This window comes from Bos indicus, chromosome 10, assembly GCF_029378745.1.
Source record: "Bos indicus isolate NIAB-ARS_2022 breed Sahiwal x Tharparkar chromosome 10, NIAB-ARS_B.indTharparkar_mat_pri_1.0, whole genome shotgun sequence".
NCBI lineage: Eukaryota > Metazoa > Chordata > Mammalia > Artiodactyla > Bovidae > Bos > Bos indicus.
Window position 1 is genome coordinate 26660032 of NC_091769.1, and position 21902 is coordinate 26681933.

A 21902-nucleotide genomic window follows, 5' to 3' on the forward strand; every position below is an offset into this window, starting at 1 on the left:
GAAGATTAGCCGTCTACAGTCTTTGTTGTTTACTGACCATCTCCTGTGCGACTGCATGACATGAGTTTCTTTCCTTCAGAAGTCAGATGAAAGCTGTGAACAGTCCCTGACTACTCTGGGGAAGCACTTGCTGTCTCTGGCTACCCAAAGGGTCCCTGTGAGTACTGCTCCTTCCCTGAGAAACCCTCCCTTTCTCCACGTTTTCCTCCGCATGGATGTTTCTCATTTTTCAAAGCTTCTTTGTAACCTATGCACAATACCCTGATGACTGCAACCCCCTACTCAGTGGTATGCTGGTAAATATTTTTTTTTATGCTGGTAGATATTTGCCTCAAATAGCAATCTGGAAAAATCATCTTGGTTAATAGCTTTTGCTATTTTCCATGGTGTGAATACTTCTTCCATGACTGATTTCAAACTACCCACGTGCTTTATTGACCACAGAGTTAGAAAGAGTTGCTCAGTAGCACACCTTTGTATAGTAATTCTATAATGTGTATAATATGGATGTAAATAAGGTCAAGAGTATTTAATGGTGAAATGTGGTAAAATAATTAGGAAGTGATGATGTTTTAGTATTTATTAACATTGTTTTTAATGTAATTTATTTGACTGTGAGCTTATACAATTTAATATTTAATGGTGGCCATATTTAACAGCTGGCTCACAGAATTCCTATAGGTTTGACAGTCAGCTTTTGTGAGCCTAAATGTGCCAGCTACTCACCACCTCTACCCCAAATTCCACTTTATTTTTTATTTTTGTTAAAAATTTAATATAATTTTTAAAGGTTACTTTCCAAATACAGTTATTATAAAATATTGACCATAGTCCCCATGTCGTACAATACATCCTTGAGCCTATCTTGTACCCAGTAATTTCTGTCTCCCACCACCCCCCCACCCCTATATTGCCCACCACTGGTAACCACTAGTTTGCTCTCCGTATGTGTGAGTTTGCTTCTTTTTTGTTTTATTCTCTAGTTCGTTATATTTTTCAGATTCCACACATAAGTGTTAACATATAGTGTTTGTCTTTGTCCCGTCTGACTTATTTCATTTAGCACAATGTCCTCCAGGTCTACCCATATTGCTGCAAATGGCAAATTTTCCCTCTTTTTTATGGCTGAGTAGTATTCCATTGTGTGTGTGTGTGTGTGTGTGTGTGTATCACATCTTCTTTATCCATTCATCTGTTGATGGACACTTAGGTTGCTTTCATATCTTGGCAACCCCTACTCCACTTTGATGCTCTTCAAGTCAGGGTGCAATGACTTTTTGCACCCTAAGTACACTCCAGAAAGGCCATTTACACCCACCTCAGAGCTCTCCTAGTTCCTCTGCCCTCAGAGATCCTGTCTCTTGATATCCTGAGCTCTTTGGCACCTCCCTCGTCTCAGCCCCTCCCCTTTCATCTTACAGGTGGACAGGGTCATTGTCTTTGGCCAGACTACAAATGAGAAACTGATAAATGCAGCCAAACAGCTCTTCTGGCAGCATGTGAATCCCAAGTGCCTCTTTGTTGGTGTTCTCCTAAGGGCAAGTTACCTGTAAGGGCGCTCATGTTCCTTGCTCAGTGCCGGCAGATAGTGATCCATATTTCCTGTCTATCCCTACTAAAGCTTGGGATACTCCCACTCTCTAGGCCCCTTCCCATTTCTGCCTCTTACCTCTGTTGCACTTCTAGTGCTAGAACCTTCTCTGAAGTCTTCAGCCTGGCCCCATACCCCTTTGTGACGGTCCACCCCAGTTCTAGTCTAGCACGGAACCCTATTAAAGGTGCAGAGGTGGGGGTGGTGGGGGCAGTGACTCTATGTTCCTGGCACTGTTTCTAACTGCTAGTGACTTCTTCTTTCTTTGGCAGATGTACCGATTTGAATCCCAATGATGTGACACTCTCAGGCTGTACTGATGGGATACTGAAGTGAGTATAGCATGGACATTGGAGAGGTTGGCGGCTTTGTTAGAACATCTTTTAGAGATTATCTGTGGTTTCTGCTCTAACCACTTCATTTTTTAAGCACGATAAAAGATTATTCTGCTTTTACAGCTGTCTAGGCATGGCAGCAACATGATATTACAGGTACCTGGTCATCTTCTATCTGTTGCTCTACCATTTTCAAATACTCTGCTTCTACTTTATAGTTCAAGATGGCTACTACATCTCCAGCCATCATTTTTGTATTAATCTAGTGGGAAAGGAGAAAAGGGAACATAGGAGATTGTACTGTTTGCTTTTAAGGGTACAACTCAGGAGTTTGTCCCATCATTTCTATTCATTCTCTGAGGGCTCTGTTCCATTCCATTTCAGAGGAAATACCACGTTAATTTTATTTATTTATGCCTGATCTACAGAAATCTTTGTTTGTTTTTCTGTCCGCTATCAGGCTTCCAATTTATTTGTTTTCTCCTCTGCTCTTTCCTTTGGATGCCACCCATTGCCCCATGTTAGGAAGCCTCATGCTCCTCCCTCCCCAGGGAGTTTTCATGGCTGGTACAGAGCTAATCAAGCCCAGAGCTGATCAACCTTAATCTTTACATCTTCAATCAGCCCAGTTGCCCCTGGTCCAACAGAAAGCCTGTGATAACCATGCACACAGAAGGGGCTATATCTGGGTTTCTTCTCTGTTCCCTCATTCCTCTGGTTCTGCTTCCTTCCTTATTTTAATCTATGTTTACTCTTCATGGTAATCTTCCTAAGAACCTCCAATTAACTGGTTGACCTAATTTAGCCATATCTTTGTCCCTTGCCCCCTCGGAGGACCTTCCTGATTCCCTCTCACTCTGCTATTTTGTTCTCATTTATTTTCTCACTCTTTATTTCAGGTTCATTGCAGAGCGTGGGGCCTCCCGGCTTCTAGAACATGTAGGCCAAATGGACAAAATATTCAAGATTCCACCACCCCCAGGGAAAACAGGGGTCCAGTCTCTCCGGCCACTGGAAGAGAATACTCCAAGCCCCTTGGCTCCTGTTTCCCAGCTTGGGTCAGTCTGTTTTTTATGCCTTTGTGAACTGGGAGAGGCTTTAGTCGAAACCTAGAGAAACTCAAGTGACTGAAATTCTGGCTGTTGAGATGCTGCTTGCTCTATTGTTGAGGAACATTTCCTCTTCCCAGGCAGGGGTTTGTCTAACACAGATGGTGAGCATGTCCCTTACTGTACTAGGGAGAGGGGGCTAGAAGGTGAGGCAGGCAGTGGGCACCAGGGCTCAGGCAGAGGGCTTCGAGGCATGGGCCGGGGCCTTCTTATCTTGGCTTTGCCAAATAATAGCTGAAGTTTGGGCTAGTTGCTTGATGTCTTAAGCTGTAGTTTCTTTCATTTATTTATCTTTGGTTGCACTGGGTTTTTTCATTGCTGGGTGGGCTTTCTCTAGTTGTGGCTAGTGGGGCTATTCTCTAGTGGCTGTATGCAGGCTTCTCATTGTGGGGGCTTCTCTGGTTGTGGAGCATGGACTCAAGGCACACATACTTTAGTGGTTGCGGTGTGTGGGCTCAGTAGCTGCGGCTTACGGGCTCTAGAGCATGGGCTCAGTAGTTGCGGCACACAAGCTTAGTTGCCCCATGACATGTGGAATCATCCCGGACCAGAGATTGAACCTGTGTCCCCTGCTCTGGCAGGCAGATTTTTAACCACTAGGCCACCAGGGAAGTTCAAGCTGTAGTTTCTTGATCAGTAAAATGGAGAGAATGATTGTGCTTACCTCACTGTGCAACTTGGGCCCATATCATGGGCAGGATAGTAGATGCATAATAATCATTGCTGACACAGGAGGGGTACATGAGAAATAGCCAGTGGGATTTAATTTCCAGACTCTGCATTTGAGGTTACAAGCCTGTTATTCACGGAGGCCAGTTGGATACCCCCTGCCATCTGTTGTACCTGGCTCAGCAGGGTGAGGGGTGGTCACAGCCCTGTCTATGGGGTGTGGGGCTGACCCCTGATTTACTGGCAGATGGCGAAGCATCCGGCTTTTCATTTCCTCCACTTTCCGGGACATGCATGGGGAGCGGGACCTGCTGCTGAGGTCCCTGCTGCCAGCACTGCAAGCCCGAGTGGCCCCCTACCGCATCAGCCTTCATGCCATCGACCTGCGCTGGGGCATCACTGAGGAGGAGACCCGTCAGAACAGGTGTGGAGGCTGCTGAGAAGAGGGGCTGGGTTGGAGATGAGGGGCTTGAGTGGCAGTAGGGATGGGGCTGCAAGGATGGCTGAGGGCTGTGGGCCAGAGGTGCTCTTTGGATGCTATGGGATGTGAGCTGGGCCGTCTCCCTGACATGGTGCTCCCATAACCTTCCTGCAGACAGCTGGAAGTGTGCCTCGGGGAGGTGGAGAACTCGCAGCTGTTTGTGGGGATCCTGGGCTCCCGCTATGGCTATGTTCCCCCCAACTACAGCCTCCCTGACCATCCTCACTTCTGCTGGGTAAGACAGACATGGTTGGGGCAGGGGCGGGAGAAGTCACGGTGTGTCTAGAACCCCGGGACTCTGCACAGGCAGATCCTTGAGACTTGAAGTGAAACACAGGCAGAAGGTTCTGTGAGTGACCAAGTCCTAGATAAGGGAATTCCTTTGGGAAACACCTCTGGGTTGGCCACAGGATGCGAGAGGTAGGCGGTCGGTCTGATTAGGCTTTGCCATCTGACAGAGCTGGGTTCTGATCACTCTTCTGTCATTGTGAGGCTTAATGGAAAATGGTTTATACTAATCTAGATTCAGCTTCTTCCTATATAAAGGAGAAGCAGTGATGTCTACATTTCAGGGTTATTATGAGAATCAGAAATCTATTTCAAGAAGGCTCAAAAAATGTTCAAATTGTGAGAGGCGTTCAATAAATCTTAGCTATTAGCTCTATTTTTACTGGCTAGTATCTGGAGAGAGAGGGGAACATTACTGAGGTGAAGGGCCCTGGGTCATGGCAGGTCTCACGGGAGGGGATAGTGTGACCAGGACTGAACCCACTTGCTCCCTGCCCTCTCCCTGCAGGCCCAGCAGTACCCTGCAGGTCGCTCTGTGACAGAGATGGAGGTGATGCAGTTCCTGAATCGGGGCCTCCGTCTGCAGCCTTCTGCTCAGCCTCTCCTCTACTTCCGGGATTCTAGCTTCCTCAGGTACCTCCACAGAAGGCCAGATAGGCTCAGTGGGGGTGTCTTCTCTCCTTAACGTTCAGAGTACAAGAAAGGGTGCCTAGGATGGAGAAGCAGGAATCAGAGAGCTTGCCTTGCAGCTGAAGGCAGGAGATCTCTATTGGAGCAGTTTCTTGAGGAGTTTCAGGGAACCACAGCCAGGTCTGGTGGCTGGCGGTGGAGAGATGCTTTGGTCTGAATCCAGCCTCACTCTTGGGGTGTCTTTGGTGGTCAGCTCTGTGCCAGATGCCTGGAAATCAGACTTTATTTCTGAATCTGAAGAGGCTGCCCATCGGATCTCAGAACTGAAGAGCTATCTGAGCAGACAAGAAGGAATCACCTGTCGCAGGTGAGCTGGGAGAGGTAGGGAGCACCTGCCTGGAGAGATGTGATGAAGGGTGGGCCAGGCCTGCTCTGATCCTGCTTGTGCTCACTCTGCCCACAGATACCGCTGTGAGTGGGGCGGTGTGGCAGCTGGCCGGCCCTATGTCGGGGGGCTGGAGGAGTTTGGGCAGCTGGTTCTGCAGGATGTGTGGAGTATGATCCAGAAGCTTTACCTCCAGGTCAGCAGGAGTGCTGGTGGCCAGGGGAGTGGAGAGGGGGTAGGATGGTCCTGGGTGGGAAGTGACTTGGTGGGGGTGCTGTAAGTTTTAGGCCTGGGGTCCTGAGGAGTGTGGAAACATAGACAGTCACTGCCCCATGTGCCCTCAGCCTGGGGCCCAGCCGGAGCAGCCAGTGCCCATCCCAGATGATGACTTGGTCCAGGCCACCTTTCAGCAGCTAAAGAAGCCGCGGAGTCCTGCCCGACCACGCCTTCTTCAGGACACAGTGCGGCAGCTCATGCAGCACCAGGGGAGGCTGAGCCTGGTGACCGGGCAGTCAGGACAGGGCAAGACCGCCTTCCTGGTACAGGGTCCCAGAGGCCTGGACAGGAGGGAGCGAGGGCTGTGTGTGCTCAGGAGGGCTAAGGAGGTGGGGCACCGGAAGCTGGCGTATGTGACCGTGTTTTCTGTTCTCTTCCCCCTCAGGCATCCCTTGTGTCAGCCCTGCAGGCTCCGGATGGGGCCACGGTGGCCCCCTTAGTCTTCTTCCACTTTTCAGGGGCCCGCCCTGACCACAGTCTTGCCCTCACCCTGCTCAGACGCCTCTGTGCCTATCTGCATAGCCAACTGGAGGAGCCAAGTGCCCTCCCCAGCACCTACCGGTGTGTTTCTCCCCGACCTAGACCGGCCTGTTGATAGCCCCTCACACCACCCCCGCTGACGCTGGCCCTCCCCCTCTGCACACAGGGGCCTGGTGTGGGAGCTGCAGCAGAGGCTACTGCCCAAGTCTGCTCAGTCCCTGAGAACTGGCCAGCCTCTGGTGCTGATCGTCGATGGGGCTGACAGGTTGGTGGACCAGCGTGGGCAGCTGATCTCGGACTGGATCCCAAAGATCCTTCCCCGGGTGAGTGTGAGAAGGAGGTGAGGTGGGATGAGGTAGGGAGAGGGGCTTCTCCAACAATATTCTCCCCGCTCTCCTTCTTCATCACTACCCTTTTGTCCAAATCTCACAGTGGGTGCACCTAGTGCTGAGCGTGTCCAGTGATTCTGGCCTAGGGGAGACCCTTGAGCAGAGTCAAGGTGCCCACGTGGTGGCCCTGGGGCCTCTGGAGCCATCTGCCCGGGCCCAGCTGGTGCGAGAAGAACTGGCCCTGTATGGGAAGCGGCTGGAGGAGTCACCGTTTAACAACCAGGTTGGGTCTAGGCTGGCGCTGATAGATGTGAGGGGTGAATCTGGGACCTATGAGACTCTGAGTGCTGAAGCTACCAGCTGCCCCGCACAGACCAGCTCCTTCATTTTCTCAGGAAGTCTGTGCAGGGGAAGAGGATTGTGATTGCTGATAATATTACCTGGTCCTTTTCCCCTGGTAAATGTCGGTTATCTATCTGGGTGGGCTGAACCAGCGGGTGTGGGGGGAGAGTGGAGCGAGCTGGGCAGAGCAGTGCCGGGCAGAGATAGCTGTGTTCTGAGTAGCACGGTGGGTCTCTCCCCTGTGGGGGCTCTCAGAGGAGAAGCTGCCCTGCACTGGGCTTGGTGCCCGAGTGGAGGGCAGTGGGCCAGCTCTCTGGTCCAGTGCTGAGTCCTCTGAGTCTCATCAGATGCGGCTGCTGCTGGTGAAGCGGGGGTCAGTGCTGCCGCTCTACTTGCGCTTGGTCACCGATCACCTGAGGCTCTTCACGCTCTACGAGCAGGTCGGTTCAGGATGTGAACCCTCACTTCTCATCTTCTGTATCCTAACCCCATTTCCCATTCTCCATTCAACCTCTTCATCCGCATCCCTCACCCCTTCCCACCCTCCTCCTTTGCCACTCCTCATCCACACCTCCAACCTGCTTCCCTCCCACCGGTGTTTCCTTTTCATCCCTTCCCATGCTTTTCCTTGCTGCCCCATCTCCTACCCACACCGAAGCTGCCTCTCCCCTTCTCTGCGCTGACGGAGGCCGTTCGCGCTCCTCCCCCAGGTTTCCGAAAGGCTCCAGACGCTGCCGGCCACCGTCCCTCTGCTGCTGCAGCACGTCCTGGGCACCTTGGAGCAGGAGCATGGCCCCGACGTCCTTCCCCAAGCCTTGGCCACTCTTGAAGCCACACGCAGCGGTCCGCGCTTGGAGTGGGCTCAGGGGTTGGACGACCTTGGTCGTATTGGGGTCTCAGCAAGCTGTACAGGGAGTGATTAGGGATTAGGTGGGGATGGGTATGCTGCCTGGTTTAGGGCCTCAGTGACCTTGGGTTTTCAGGTCTGACCGTGGACCAGTTGCATGGAGTGTTGAGTGCATGGCGGATTCTTCCCAGGGGGAGCAAGAGCTGGGAAGAAGCAGTGGCTGCTGGTAACAGTGGGGACCCCTACCCCATGGGCCAATTTGCCTACCTCGTCCAGAGTCTGCGCAGGTACAAGTGCCCCCACTGAGCTCCCACTGACCTGTGCCTCCCTGTCTTTGAGGCAGGGCCCCATGTGACCCTCTTTCTTCATCCTCTTCCTCTCTTGGTATAGCCCCTGACACTTGTCTCCAGACCCTGCATGGCTGTCACTCAAGTTACCACTGTTGGAGGTGGGACTGGGAGCCCACCTCTGTGCCAGACTGCTCACTGACAGCCCTTCTCCCACTTCTCTTGCCTTCTCTCCCAAACATGGGGTCAGTTTGCTAGGGGAGGGACCCCTGGAGCGCCCTGGTGCCCGGCTCTGTCTCCAGGATGGGCCCCTGAGAACGGCTGCCAGGTGTCGTTACGGGAAGAGGCCAGAGCTGGAGAAGACAGCGCACCTCCTCACTGCAGGTGACTGCAGCCTGGTTAACCTCCGGGGCACTGAGCGTGGGGCCTGGCACTCCCCATTGGCTGGCCTCCTCACCTGCCACCCCAGTGAGGGGATGGCTCTCACTGTAGCCTGAGGAGTGTGATCTTTGGAGATGCTTCAGGGCCGAGCTCATCTCAGTGTCTCTTCCTGTGACCCACACCTGCAGCTCAGCTCTGGAAGACGTGTGACCCTGATGCCTCAGGTACCTTCCGAAGGTGCCCTCCAGAAGCCCTGGCAGACCTGCCTTACCACCTGGTTAGTCCCCAGAGCCCATCGGCACCTTCTCCCAAGGAACTGCTGTGGCCGTTCTGAGCCCCCTCTTCCCCCAGCCACCACCATCATCCCCACAATCGTTACCCGCCTTCCACACTCTCTGTACCTCTCTTCTTTCAGTTTTCCAGCCCTCCTCCTTCAGGTCCTTTGTCCCAGCTCCTAAGTCTAAGTGTCAGCTGCACAGGCAGGGTCCAAGACTAGACTGTCCCTCCTCACCAGCTTTGTCACATCCCTAATGAATTCAGTCTGACTTTCCAGCTCCAGAGCGGGAACCGTGGCCTTCTTGCCAAGTTCCTCACCAGTCTCCATGTGGTGGCTGCACACTTGGAACTGGGTCTGACCTCTCAGCTCCTGGAGGCCCATGCCCTCTATGGTGAGATGAGTTACGGGCTGGAGTCTTCTCCAAGCTGTGGGGTCCTGGGTGTGTTCGTGGGGTCCTGCTCAGAGGGAGGTGTAATGGAAGGAGCAGTTGATTTCTATTCCAAGGTGAAAAATGCCATGAGTGTAAGCAAGTGATTCTTAGGAGACCTTTTACTCAGCTGTCTTAAATCTTAGTGGGCATAAAATTACTTGGGAAACTTGTTCAAATTGCTGATACCTGGGTCCTCAGATTTGGTTTCCTAGGTCTAGAGAGGGACCCAAAGCTTTGCACTTAAAAAAAAAAAATTATTTACTTATTTATTTTTGACTGTGCTGGGTCTTCATTGCTGTGTGGGCTTTTCTCTAGTTGCAGTGAATGGGGGCTACTCTCTAGTTGCTGTGCATGGGCTTCTCACTGCGGTGGCTTCTCTTGTTGGGGAGCACAGGCTGTAGGGCACATATGCTTCAGTAGTTGTGGCTCCCAGGCTCTAAAGCACAGGCTCAATAGTTATGGCCCACGGGCTTAATTGCTTTGCGGCATGTGGGATCTTCCCAGATCAAGGATCGAACCCCTGTCTCCCACATTGGCTGGTGGATTCTTTACTACTGAGCCACCAGGGAAGCCCGGCTTTGTAATTTTAACAGATGTGCCTGATCTGGAACCGGAGGGCCACACTTTAAGACTTAGCATTTTGGACACATCATATGATTGGCTTGGTCCTGGGGTTCATGGGGGTCAAGGCTGACTCTGCATCTCTTCTCTAGCTTCCTCAGTCCCTGGCGAGGAACAGAAGCTTCCTGAGGCTGATGTTGCTGCATTTCACACCTTCCTGAGGCAGCAGGCTCCCATCCTCAGCCGGTACCCACTGCTCCTGCACCAGCAGGTAGCCAACCAGCCTCTGGACTCGCCTCTTTGCCGCCAGGCCCCCCGACTCTCCCAGCGACAGCACCTCCAGTGTATGCTGCATTGGCTTAATAAACCTCAGACCCTGAAGCACCAGCAAAGGTAAAACCCTTGACCCCAGATGCTGACAAGCCCTGCCAGAGAGCGAGCTGCAGCCCTCTCTGAAACTAGAGAATAAAGAACAGACCAGAGTCACCAGTAAGATGGGACTTCAGGCACAGAAATGCACATCCTTCCCCTGGTCCCTCATTTCCACCTTTTCTTGTTATTTTTTCTGTAGCTCCAGCCTATCCCTGGCAGTTTCCTCCTCCCCAACAGCCGTGGCGTTCTCCCCTAACGGGCAAAGAGCAGCCGTGGGCACTGCCAATGGGACAGTTTACCTTTTGGACCTGAGAACCTGGCAGGTATGACACTCAATATGGGGCAGAGTTTACCTTCAGAAAAGCCTCCCAGCCTGCCCCGAAGCCCAAGACAAGACAAGCCTACCTGTTATCACCCTGTTTGATTCAGCAACTTTACTTTCACATCAGATCCCAAGGGCTTGGTCAAAAAATGAATCCTACAGCAAATTCTTGCTCTGTACTTTCCTTTGAAGGCAGTGTGTACTAAGCACTGCAAGAAACACAGGACTTAGGACATTGTCTTTGCCCACCAAGTGGTCAGTTTTGTTGAAATTTAAGGCACAGAAGGTTAAAAAGGGAACCAGAACGTGGCCATGTGTCATAGATAAGAGCTAAGTGAACTGTGCAGGTAGTAGAGGACACAGGATGAGAAGGGCAGGTGTTCCAGGTTGAGTGTGGAGCCTGGGCACAAACATTGGGGGGAACGTTTCCTTAAACTGCTGGCAGTGATTGCAGTGGAGTGTAGGTAAGGGAGGGGCCGAGTAGATGAGGCTGGAGAGGTGGGCCCCACAGCCACAGTCACTCTCTCCTCTTCCACCCATGTCAACCCATCTCCCCCATATATATGTATGTGTATAACGTCATTCCCAACTCAGACCAATCAGAATCTTCTGTGACTTGGGGATAGTTATGGGGTTTGAAATGGGGGAGACGATGTGACCTTACTTGGATCATGAGGTCCCACTTAAACCTGTTTGAGCTTGGCCTGGGTCTGGAGTGGGGCCCAGAGCTTTGCACTTTTCACAGGTGTCCCTGTGTGGGGCCAGAGGGCCATAATTTGCGACTCAGCAGGGACTGTAGAGAGCCAAGGGCTTTAGCCCTTCTAGCCATCGCCTCATTCCTGGTTGGGGCTTGGGGGAGCCGGACATGGGGTGGTCAAGGGAGTGCCCTGAGTGTCTTACCCACTTGCTGTCACAGGAGGAGAGGTCGATGGTGAGTGGCGGTGATGGGGTTTCCTCTTGTTCATTCCTCTCGGACAACGCCCTCTTTCTAACTGCCTTTGATGGGCTCCTGGAGCTCTGGGACCTGCAGCACGGTTGTCGGTAAGGGGTCCCCGTGCTTGGCGTGAGGGCCCTCCCTGTTTGTTGGAAGCCTAGGGGGAAGGGAATGAGGAGGGAGGCAGTGGCCAGGGGACCCTGACCTTATCTCCCTGGGGTAGGGTGCTCCAGATCCAAGCTCACCAGTACCAGATCACTGGCTGCTGCCTGAGTCCAGACCGCCGGCTGCTGGCCACCGTGTGCCTGGGTGGAGGCCTGAAGGTAACAGCCAGGGGCCTGTGGTGGTGAAAAGGGCCCTAAACGTGGCATCAGCCCCATGAAGTGGCTCTCTCAGTGGGGCAGATGCTCTGACTGCTTGGCCTGCTGAGGGCTGGGGAGTGGACGAGGTGGCCCCTGGAGCTCTGGGCCCAGCAGCTCAGGGGTCTATTCAGCTTCCCGTGTCCTCTTTCCCTTCTCTCTCCTCCAGCTGTGGGACGTAGTCCGAGGGCAGCTGGCCTCCCAGCACACCTGTCCCAAGCCCCTGAACTGCGTTGCTTTCCACCCAGAAGGACAGGTGATAGCTGTCGGCGGCTGGGCTGGCAGTTTCAGCTTTTTCCACGTGGATGGGCTCAGAGTCACCAAGGTGAGAGGAGCTAGGTGTCCCTGTAGCGGGAAGCACGGGAGAGTGGAGTGGAAGGTGGGGAATGGCAGACACTTGCATCCTGGCTCACTCTGGGTTTGGGTTGAGAGCAGGCCCTGCCATTCCAGTTTCTATCTCTTCGTGTAGGAACTGGGGGCCCCGGGAGCCTCTGTCCGTACCTTGGCCTTCGGTGTGCCCGGGCGGGTTGTGGCTGTGGGCCGGCTGGACAGGATGGTAGAGCTGTGGGCCTGGCAGGAGGGGGCACGGCTGGCTGCCTTCCCTGCCCACCAAGGCTTCGTTGCTACCGCCCTTTTCCTGCGATCTGGGTGCCAGTTACTGACGGCTGGAGAGGACGGCAAGGTCAGGTTACCGAGAGCTGGTGGTGGGCTATGAGGAGGGGGCGGCAAAGGCATGGAAATATTTGTGTGAGGGTGGGACCTTTGTCGAGGAGTCTAGAGGGGCTTGGCTGGAGAGCTACAGGGAGAGGGCTGTGGGTGTGTGCATAGAAGCTCTCCAGAAGAATTTCTGGAGGGAGGACTTTAATAGGGGCAGAGAAGAGGGTGGGCTATCTTTAAGGCCCTTTCTTGGCCCGCAGGTTCAGGTGTGGTCCGGGTCTCTGGGTCGGCCCCGTGGGTGCCTTGGTTCCCCCCACCTCTCTCCTGCCCTCTCCGTGGCTCTCAGCCCAGATGGTGATCAGGTGGCTGTTGGGTACCGAGCAGATGGCATTCGGATCTGCAGAATTTCTTCAGGTACCGAAGGGAGGAGGGCTGGAGTCTTTGAGCCTGGAAAGAGACCCCCACCTCTGTTCCTGCCCAACTCTGGCCCCCTGTGCAAGTGGCTTATTCTCTTGTCCCTTACTCTCCAGCTTCCCAGGGGGCTCAGGGTCAAGCGCTCGATGTGGCAGTGTCTGCTCTGACCTGGCTCAGCCCTAAGGTGTTGGTGAGTGGTGCAGAAGATGGGGCCCTGCAGGGCTGGCTGCTCCAGGGGGGCACCCTTCAGTCCCTCTGGCTCTTGTCCAGACACCGGAAGCCTGTGTTGGGACTGGCCGCCTCCCAGGAACTCTTGGCCGTTGCCTCAGGTACGGTGGGCAGGGTTGTGAGTCACTGTTGCTTTTAAATATATGAACACATTTCTTCAATTCATATGTATATGTGTGTGAAAATACACCTGTATAACTTATTTTTCCAACTTTCAAAGTGCTTTTATTTATTTTTTAAACTTTATTTTTAATATGGTAAAAATCACATAACGTAAAACATACCATTTCAACCATATTTGACTGTATTCAGAGTGTTTTTAAATGCATTTATCTTGCATAATCAGTCTAGGCTGTTTTCTTCTTGTTCCCTGACCCTGATTCTTAGATGCCTTTGTAAACCCTGTAACCCTGTGAGCTTCTGCCCACTGGGGATTTTGCTGTGTGAAGGGTTTCCCTTGGGAGAGAGGGAGATGTCGAGGTGAAAATGCAGGATGGCCTTAGTCCTTTCTAGGTAGGAGGCTTGGTCAGAGTGACACTGGGCACTTTAGCAGAGCAGAGTGTGGAGGTGCGGTTAGAGAGAACTGCAGGGCTGGAGCTGGGTGTCCTGGCATGCCTTCTTATGACCTCGCATGGGACAGACCTGTGTCCCAGGTCTCAGTGTGACTCACGGAGTCCCTCCCTTGGAGCTGTGCCTTCAGACATCACCCTCAGCCCCCAGGATTGCCTTTGTCTTTGGCTTTCCAGGCCTGTCTCACTTTCTCTTTTCAAGAAATCTTCCTCTCTCCCCATTTTCAATGCAGAGGACTTCACAGTGCGACTGTGGCCAAGGCAGTTGCTGATGCTTCCACAAAAGACAGAAGACTTTCCTCGTAGCACTGAGCTCCGGGGACACGAGGGCCCTGTAAGCTGCTGCAGCTTCAGCACTGATGGATGCAGGCTGGCCACTGGGGGCAGGGATCGGGTGAGTCTCGGGAGGATGCACCCCTGGGCCCTCCTCCCCACGGACCTCCAGCCCCTTGGGGGCCCACAGCCCCTGGATTTCCTAGCAGCTCACTTCCTACTGCTTCCTCTGGCTTTTTGCTTTCCTAAACCTCCTGTACTGGATCTGCCCACCCACCCTCCTTTGTTACTCCTTCTTTCCTTGAAACTTCTTACCTGAGATGGCCCTGCTATTCCTACCTCTGTCCTACTATCCTGACGACTTCCTCTCTTGGTACCTGTATCCAGAGTCTGCTCTGCTGGGATGTGAGAACACCCAAAGCCCCTGTTTTGATTTGCTCCTTCTCTGCCTGTCACCGAGACTGGGTCACTGGCTGTGCCTGGACCAAAGACAGCCTCCTGGTGAGTGAAGGGGTTGGGATGGTGTAGGGCTCAGCAGGGTTCCTGGGAGAGGGAGTCAACACTTTCTACCTCATCCTATTCCCAACACTCATATATAATAATACAGTATTAATATAGTTTTCTAACACCCAATATAATAGAGCACTTTTTGAGCACTTAGTATGTGTCAGACATTGGACTGAGTCCTTAGCATGTGTTGCCTCATATAGTCTTTACAACACCCTGTAAAGAAGTTACTGCTATTCTTTCTGTCTCATAGACAAGGATATTGAGCTCAGATAGATTAAAGACCATTTCCACGGTCATGTAAATGAAGAAGCTGAGTCAGTAAACTTTATGATAAGAAACCCCATGCTCATAACAGGAACACAGAGCTGTCTCCCCAAGGGCTTAGGATGCCCTGTTCCTGCAGGACACTTGTATTGCTATGATTTCTTTGGTCTTAAGTGAAAAACCAGTCTCAATTTATGCACTCAGGGTTGGTAAAGCCTAGTTTCCCAACACAGAATCACTGTTCTCAAAAATAAATAACAATTGAATAGACTTGTCATAGTCTGTTCTACCCCTGCCTTCTAGGCATAGATCTGTCCTGGGCATTGCAGACTTCTCACCTTTGTCAGGGTGAGACAGAGTTGTTGACTAACATTATGTTAATAACAAGGACAGTAGCTACTATTTATTCAGTGCTCACTATGTACCAGGCAGTGTATTAAGTCCTGTATATAGATGCTTCAGCCCCATATCAGTAGGTACCCTGTCCTTATCCTGGTTGAATAGACGAGAAATCTGAGGCCCAGAGAGATGAACTGGTCACCAAGTAATGAATGGTGGAGCTAGGATTAGAACGCAGGACGACCATTGCTCTTAATCACAAGGCTTACTGCCCTGCATCCTACATTATAAGCACAGAGAGATGCTGGAGGGATGCTGGTTAAGTCTACTCCTCTACCTTCTGGCTCTGCAGGTCTCCTGCTCCAGCGATGGTTCTGTGGCCCTGTGGGACCCAGAGTCGAGACAGCAGCTTGGTCACTTCCTGGGTCATCAGCATGCTGTGAGCGCCGTGGTGGCCGTGGTGAGAAGGCGGTAGAGAGCTCATGGAGGGTCCCTGGGAAGGTTAAGGGGACTTTGGGAGGCTGGATGCATGGGGTATCTAATCCTAAGGTCAGAAGAAGTACCAAGAGTGAGATGCTTGGGCCTGAATGAGAGCAGGGTTAGGTGTCGAGGCTGAGGCTCGGTGTGAGGGGAGGGAGAGCATGAAGACACAGTACCCTAGTGTCATGGCCTTGTGGCGGGATGGCATCCCTGAGCCCCCTGGCCCCACTGCCGGGTTGTCCTCTTTCTTTGACAACAGCTTCTAGGCTCTTAATGCTCAGTCCGCACCTCTGTGATGGGAACCGTAATTCCCACGTCCTGCTCAGTGTGACTCTTCTCTGATCCTGTTTCCTGGGGCAGGAGGAGCACGTGGTATCCGTGGGCCGAGATGGGACCTTGAAAGTGTGGGACCATCAGGGCGTGGAGATGACCAGCATCCCCGCTCACTCAGGACCCATCAGCCACTGTGTGGCTGCTCTGGAGCCCCGTGCAGGTACCGGGATATCAGCCACTTTCCAGTCCCCGCTGTCTCTTCCCTCCTCCCCTTCTTCTGACTCAGCCTCTGCATTTTACCAGCCGGTCAGCCGGGGTCAGAGCTTCTGGTGGTCACTGTTGGATTGGATGGGGCCACACGGTTGTGGCATCCACTCTTGGTGAGTTCCCTGAAAGGACCGGGCTGGGGGCCGTGGGAGGGGGTAGTGGGACAGCCTCCTGTTGTGTCAACTCTTCACTCTTCTATCTCCATCCTTTCCTTCCAGGTGTTTCAAACACACACTCTGCTGGGTCACAGTGGCCCAGTCAGTGCAGCTGCTGTTTCAGAGACCTCAGGCCTCCTGCTGACCACCTCAGAGGATGGCTCCCTACGGCTCTGGCAGGTGCCCAAAGAGGCAGGTGAGTGAGGTGTGGAGAGAGGCAAGGTGTGAAAGGGGGGTGGTGTGTGTAAGTGGGACCAAGAAATTCAAGGGTAGTCTGCTCTCTCCTCTTGTACCCCAGCAGTGGTCCAGCTGCTAATGAATCACTTCCTTTCTTCTCCAGATGACACATATAGACCTAGGAGTCCTGCAGCCATCACTGCTGTGGCCTGGGCCCCAGACGGTTCTGCAGCAGTGTCCGGGAATCAAGCTGGGGAACTGACCTTGTGGCAGGAAGCTAAGGCTGTGGTCACAGTACAGGTGAGTGGAGTAAACTTCAGTTTTATGTGAATTCTGCCCTGGTTGTGTATCTGGTGGCATGTGCTAGGGTCAGAGGTTGTGTAGAAGCCTGGGGGTGGTGGGTGTGGACAGGTTAATCCTGGTTCCTCAGAAGGGTGTTCATTGGAATGACTGATGTTGAAGCTGAAACTCTAATACTTTGGCCACCTGAAGCGAAGAGCTAACTCATTGGAAAAACCCTGATGCTGGGAAAAATTGAGGGCAGGAGGAGAAGGGATGACAGAGGATGAGATGGTTGGATGGCATCACCGACTCGATGGACATGGGTTTGGGTGGACTCCGGGAGTTGGTGATGGACAGGGAGGCCTGGCGTGCTGCGGTTCATGGGGTTGCAAGGAGTCAGACATGACTGAGCGACTGAACTGAACTGAACTGTGTTCACTAGGCTCCGGGCTGCATCAGTGCTCTGCTCTGGTACTCAGCACACACCTTGATTGTTGTCAGTGCTAATGAAAAAGTCAGCGAGTGGCAAGTGGAACTCCAGAAGGGTTCAACACCCAGAAATGTCAGGTGAAATGAGGCGGCTGAGTTAATGGATATGGTTAAACCTGGGATTTTGCTTAAATCTCTCTCCTCTCTTTCTGAACTCGGTCAACAGGATATTAGTTAGTAAGCAGGGAAAAGGTCCCTGGGAAATTGTTTTCTGCTCCTCATTATGTCAATTAAAATAATAATTATCAAGCTTTTACTGTATGCTAAGTTCTGGGCCAGGCAGCATGAACCAGATTGAAATTAATTTTTATTTAAGGGAGCTCACAGTAGAGGAATATGAATATAAGTAAACTGCCAACAATATGTGGAGTGATCACTGCTATAATAAATTATATAAAATTCCTGGGGCTGCAGAGTTTAAGAAATTTACTGTTAACAGTGGCTGTTTGAGACTGGGCTTAAAGTAAGGGCAGGGAATGGTGTTTTAGGAAGAGGAGGTAGCATTAATAAAAGGCACAGGGTGTGAGAGTGCATGGTGTATTCTGAGTATAGCTAAGTCTTTGGGTTCTTGGTGCGAGTGGTGGTGGGGTATTGCGTTGAAATAATACACTGGGGCCAGGCTGTAGAGGGCACAGTGCTAAGAATTTTGAGCAGAATAATTATCTGAATTTTGAAAGAGAACTCTAGTGGCCATGTGGAGGATGGATAGTAGTAGGGAGATACTAAAGGTAGGGCAACCACGTTTACAGATGATGCTATAGTCCCAGGAAGACATAACATGGGCCCTAATCTGGGCAACAGGGATGAGATGGAGAGAAAGATTTAGGCATATGTTGAACGTTGACTCTGCAGTGCTTATCAATCAGTTGCAGGTCAGGAGGGAAGGAAAGGACAAAAATATTAGAGATTCCTAGTTTGAGGGATGATAGTATGATAAATACTAATATGAGAGAGTCAGAAAGAAGGCAATTTGTGGGGACGGGGATACAGTTTGTTTTGTACTATACTCCTGAGGAATTCATGGGGAACTGAGGAGCCCGAGAGACGTGGACTAAAGTAGACTCTTTCTTGTCTATGTGCCTTGTTTGAACTTCAGTCTTCGCCTGAACCGAGTTCTTCAGGAGGACTTAGGTTTCCTGACAAGTGTAGGCCTGGCCCCTGATGCTCACTCCCTCATCTTGGCCAAAGCGGATTTGCAGCTGTTGCACATGAAGCCTGGTGATGAGCCCTCTGTAATCTGGTAAGACCCCAAGTGCTGTTTTCTCTTAGGCTGGAGAAAAAAGAAAAATGGGTTAATGGTTACCCTGCTGCTGCTGCTGCTGCTGCTGAGTCGCTTCAGTCGTGTCCGACTCTGTGCGACCCCACGAACAGCAGCCCACCAAGCTCCCCCGTCCCTGGGAGGTTGGGTCTAACTAAAACAAACACTGGGGTCATAGAGGGGTGTTCCTGGGCTTAGCCTCTTCCTTTCTTGTAAACCAGGCAAAGTTATTCGGAAGACCCTATGATGTTGTCCACCCACCAGGACTATGGTGTGTTTGTCCTGCAGTCAATGAAACTTCAAGTTCTTCCTTTCTCAGTAAGTTCTGTTTGGGTGTGTGTTAAAACAACCATTTGTTCAGGACTACTATTTTAAAGTCTTGAGGTCATGACTGAGTAAAAGAGGAAGGAAGTGAAAAGCAGTTGGTTCCAAATCCCCTTCTCTTCCTTCAACTGGAACTCTACTGAAGAGTGCTTTATATTGGGTTTCCTTGTAAGATTTCACTGATACAAAAGAGAATTCTATTGTTTAAAAGAATCGTGGGAAACCATAAACCTAAGTGGGTGTTCAGTAGCTCAGCCATATCTGACTCTTTGAGACTCCATGGGCTGTAGCCCACCAAGCTCCTCTGTCCATGGAATTTTTCTGGCAAGAATACTGGAGCTGGTTGCTATTTCCTCCTCCAGAGGATCTTCCTGACCCAGGGATCAAACCTGCATTGGCAGGTGGATTCTTTACCACTGTGCCACCTGGGAAGCCCCTATACTACACTTCATCTTAGCCAAAAGGCTGAGAAGTGATCAACCTAGGCATTTACTTAATTGCATTATCTTCATGTCTCTTGTCTTGTCACTATGGGTATTAGTCTGGAACAATACAGACATATCTCATAGACATTATACCAGGTGAAAGAAGCCAGACACAAAAGAGTAGATATTATATAATTTCACTTAAATGAAGTTCAAGAACAAGCAAAATTAATTTATAGTGACAGAAGTCAGAATATTGTTGACTCTGGGGGTGGTGATAGGGTAAGGGGCATGGAGGCAACTTTCCAGGGTGGTGGAATGTACTATGGCTTGATTTGGGCAGTAATTACATGGATGGGTACATGTGTAAAATTTTATCAAGATGTCCATTTAAGATTTGTGTACTTTATTGTATCATGGATACAATTTTGAAATGTCTTGACCAGCCCAGAGCAGAAAAGAGTTACTTTGTCTGGGAAGCAGTAAGTGATACAAGTAGGCTAGATAAAATGCTCTGTCCTTTCACAGGGGCAAAAGGAATTAGGAGAGTTTGATGAGTTCCTGGAATTTGATCTGAATTTAGAGAATCCCAGTAATACCCTCATATCAGTAACTCAGGCCAAACCTGGATCTGGTGAGTGGTGTTGGGAGGGCTCAAGGAATCCACAGATGGCCTCGGGGAGGATTGCAGATTCTTCAAAGTCTAAGACCTGGCTCAAACTCTGCCCTTGAAATGGCAGAGTCCTCATTTTTGTGTGCCAGCTCTGATGGGATGCTGTGGAACCTAGCCAGATGCACCGATGAAGGAGAATGGATCACGGATAATATCTGGCAGAAAAAAGCAGAAATGCCTTCAACTCAAAGTTCAGAGACAGAGTCATGTATATGTACTGACACCTACAGCTGGTCAACAGTCACAGAGCTAAAGACACAGCAACGTAGAAAGGTGAATTTGAGGGAAAGGTCACAAGATATTGGGGAGGAGGCTCTAGGTCTGACCCAGCAAACTTCTCTTCTCCCTTGACTGAGGAGGGTCCTTCTAGAACTCACCACACCTCTTCCTCTTCCTCTCTAAGATTCACTCAGGCCCTGTCACAGCCCTCCATGTGCTGCCTGAGTTGCTGGTAACAGCTTCAAAGGACAGAGATGTTAAACTGTGGGAGAGACCCAGTATGCGGCTGGTAAGTGTGTGTGTGTTTGTGTGTGTGTAAGGAGGACAAAAGGGATGTCAGAGAGCAAACTTGGGGTAAGGAAAGACAGAAGATCAAAATTGTTATCTTCTCTCCTTCTTGCAATAATGTGTAACTAACTTGTTTCTAAATAAAAGTCATTGGTGTGGGAGACAAATAAATTAGTAAGGAGGCCCTAGGCTTGTAGCCCTCATCTCCCATTTTTGTTCCATTGTAGCTGGGCCTGTTCCAGTGTGAAGGGGCAGTGAGCTGCCTGGAACCTTGGCTGGGTCCTGACTCTACCCTGCAACTTGCAGTGGGAGACACCCAGGGCAATGTCTACTTTCTCTCCTGGGAATGAAGATCACTACTCAGGGCAAGGAGACTGCTCGTGCTAGAGAGGCAAAGCCTGAAGACATCAGTGGCTACTCTCCTGATACAATCATATAAATAAAGGGACAGAAAATCTCAGAGTGTAGTCCTGTCTGTGTTCTCATGTGGATTTGGACCAAGAGGGAAGAATATGGATGTTCTTATGTTTCTTTTCTGAATTAACATTATTCCTTACTAGAACTGTAAGAACGTGAAGCAGATCTTTGAAATTAGGCTTTAGAATTCTTGTGTCATTTGCGGGCCCCAGAACCCTAAGGGATGACTCCTCCTAGGAGGAGGTATGAAAAGGATGTTGACAAGCACTTAGTCTGAACAGATATCTGAAGACCTCTCACTTGTTCAAAGAAGAGGAAGAGAAGGAAGACTGAGTTGTCTCCTGTCTAGGGCACTGGGAAAGAACTAGGATTGAACCAGGACATCACTAGGTTCCTCTCACAGAAATAGCCCATCTACTCAGAGCCAACAGCCCAGGTGAAAGGTGAGAAGCCAGGATACCGAGAGCAGAGTGAGTCTTCTGGCTTTTACAGACACTGAGGGACCAGTGGCAACCGCTTGACCTGCAAGCATTAGTCAGTATAGTAATTTGTCTTCTCAGAAGAGATCATAAAAGGGTTATCTCTCAAATTGCACAAAGATTAAAATGAATTGAAAGATGAAACAGTGCAAACGCATGGACTAGCTGTGGACTGTGACCCTCTTAAGTAAAAGTTCTCCAACCTTATATTCTTATCATCTATTTTATGGGCGAGGAAGTTACCTGAGGCCCTTTCTTCCTAAGGGTTAAGGAAGGGTTTAGGGTCTTCTGTGTCCAAGAATTTGAGGACTTGTATATGATAAGCTAGTGCTGTTACAGGATTTTATCCTGGGTTTGTAGGGTTCTTTCAGAGAAATACCACTGCACTCTGATGTAGAGTTTTCAGGATTTAGGGAGTTGAGGGGTACTCAGTTTTGTTCTTACTTTGCCCTGAAATCACCTGAAGAATTTTATTTTATTTTTATCAATGCCTCATATTCTTCCTCAACCTGAGGATAAAGACACGAGGAATGCCAAGAGCTGATGTCTTAATTATAGGTCATGCTTCTGTCATTCCTCATGGCCTCATGGCCTCATGCAAGGGCTCTAAATAAGCCTTCTGGACCAACTGTTCCACTTGCACCTTGTGGCTCGAAGTCCAAGTTAAGGTAATTTGAAACCTGTGATTCGTAATACTACCCAGAAATGCTACAGAGAACCATGACACAGCATCATCCAGAAAGTCGATGGTTTCATT

The 21902-nt window shown here is 50.7% G+C and overlaps 1 protein-coding gene across 8 annotated transcripts in view; it reads left to right on the forward strand.

Moving 5' to 3' along the window:
• TEP1 (telomerase associated protein 1) overlaps positions 1-20709 on the forward strand; it is a 40475-nt gene extending 19766 nt beyond the window's left edge. For 2 of the 8 annotated variants that reach the window (XM_070797187.1, XM_070797188.1), the window contains exons 15-55: positions 80-157; positions 1422-1549; positions 1864-1923; positions 2826-2984; positions 3952-4128; positions 4300-4420; positions 4982-5106; positions 5357-5470; positions 5567-5684; positions 5833-6027; positions 6150-6325; positions 6411-6567; positions 6677-6856; positions 7263-7355; positions 7626-7758; positions 7899-8049; positions 8300-8427; positions 8613-8707; positions 8984-9098; positions 9851-10091; positions 10270-10393; positions 11309-11433; positions 11550-11649; positions 11855-12010; positions 12155-12367; positions 12603-12756; positions 12873-13085; positions 13787-13947; positions 14214-14327; positions 15292-15399; positions 15780-15912; positions 15996-16072; positions 16178-16310; positions 16455-16591; positions 17016-17140; positions 18159-18302; positions 18542-18638; positions 19598-19703; positions 19810-20015; positions 20146-20250; positions 20477-20709. In XM_070797187.1, the coding sequence (XP_070653288.1) occupies positions 80-157; positions 1422-1549; positions 1864-1923; positions 2826-2984; positions 3952-4128; positions 4300-4420; positions 4982-5106; positions 5357-5470; positions 5567-5684; positions 5833-6027; positions 6150-6325; positions 6411-6567; positions 6677-6856; positions 7263-7355; positions 7626-7758; positions 7899-8049; positions 8300-8427; positions 8613-8707; positions 8984-9098; positions 9851-10091; positions 10270-10393; positions 11309-11433; positions 11550-11649; positions 11855-12010; positions 12155-12367; positions 12603-12756; positions 12873-13085; positions 13787-13947; positions 14214-14327; positions 15292-15399; positions 15780-15912; positions 15996-16072; positions 16178-16310; positions 16455-16591; positions 17016-17140; positions 18159-18302; positions 18542-18638; positions 19598-19703; positions 19810-20015; positions 20146-20250; positions 20477-20599 (5598 nt within the window). In that variant the 3' untranslated portion in view covers positions 20600-20709. Of the gene's footprint in view, positions 1-79; positions 158-1421; positions 1550-1863; positions 1924-2825; positions 2985-3951; positions 4129-4299; positions 4421-4981; positions 5107-5356; positions 5471-5566; positions 5685-5832; positions 6028-6149; positions 6326-6410; positions 6568-6676; positions 6857-7262; positions 7356-7625; positions 7759-7898; positions 8050-8299; positions 8434-8612; positions 8708-8983; positions 9099-9850; positions 10092-10269; positions 10394-11308; positions 11434-11549; positions 11650-11854; positions 12011-12154; positions 12368-12602; positions 12757-12872; positions 13086-13786; positions 13948-14213; positions 14328-15291; positions 15400-15779; positions 15913-15995; positions 16073-16177; positions 16311-16454; positions 16592-17015; positions 17141-18158; positions 18303-18541; positions 18639-19597; positions 19704-19809; positions 20016-20145; positions 20251-20476 lie in introns of those variants that run through there. The other 6 variants (XM_019968447.2, XR_011568783.1, XM_070797189.1 and 3 more) reach the window with 6 other exon arrangements.
• The last annotated feature ends 1193 nt before the right edge of the window (positions 20710-21902 follow it).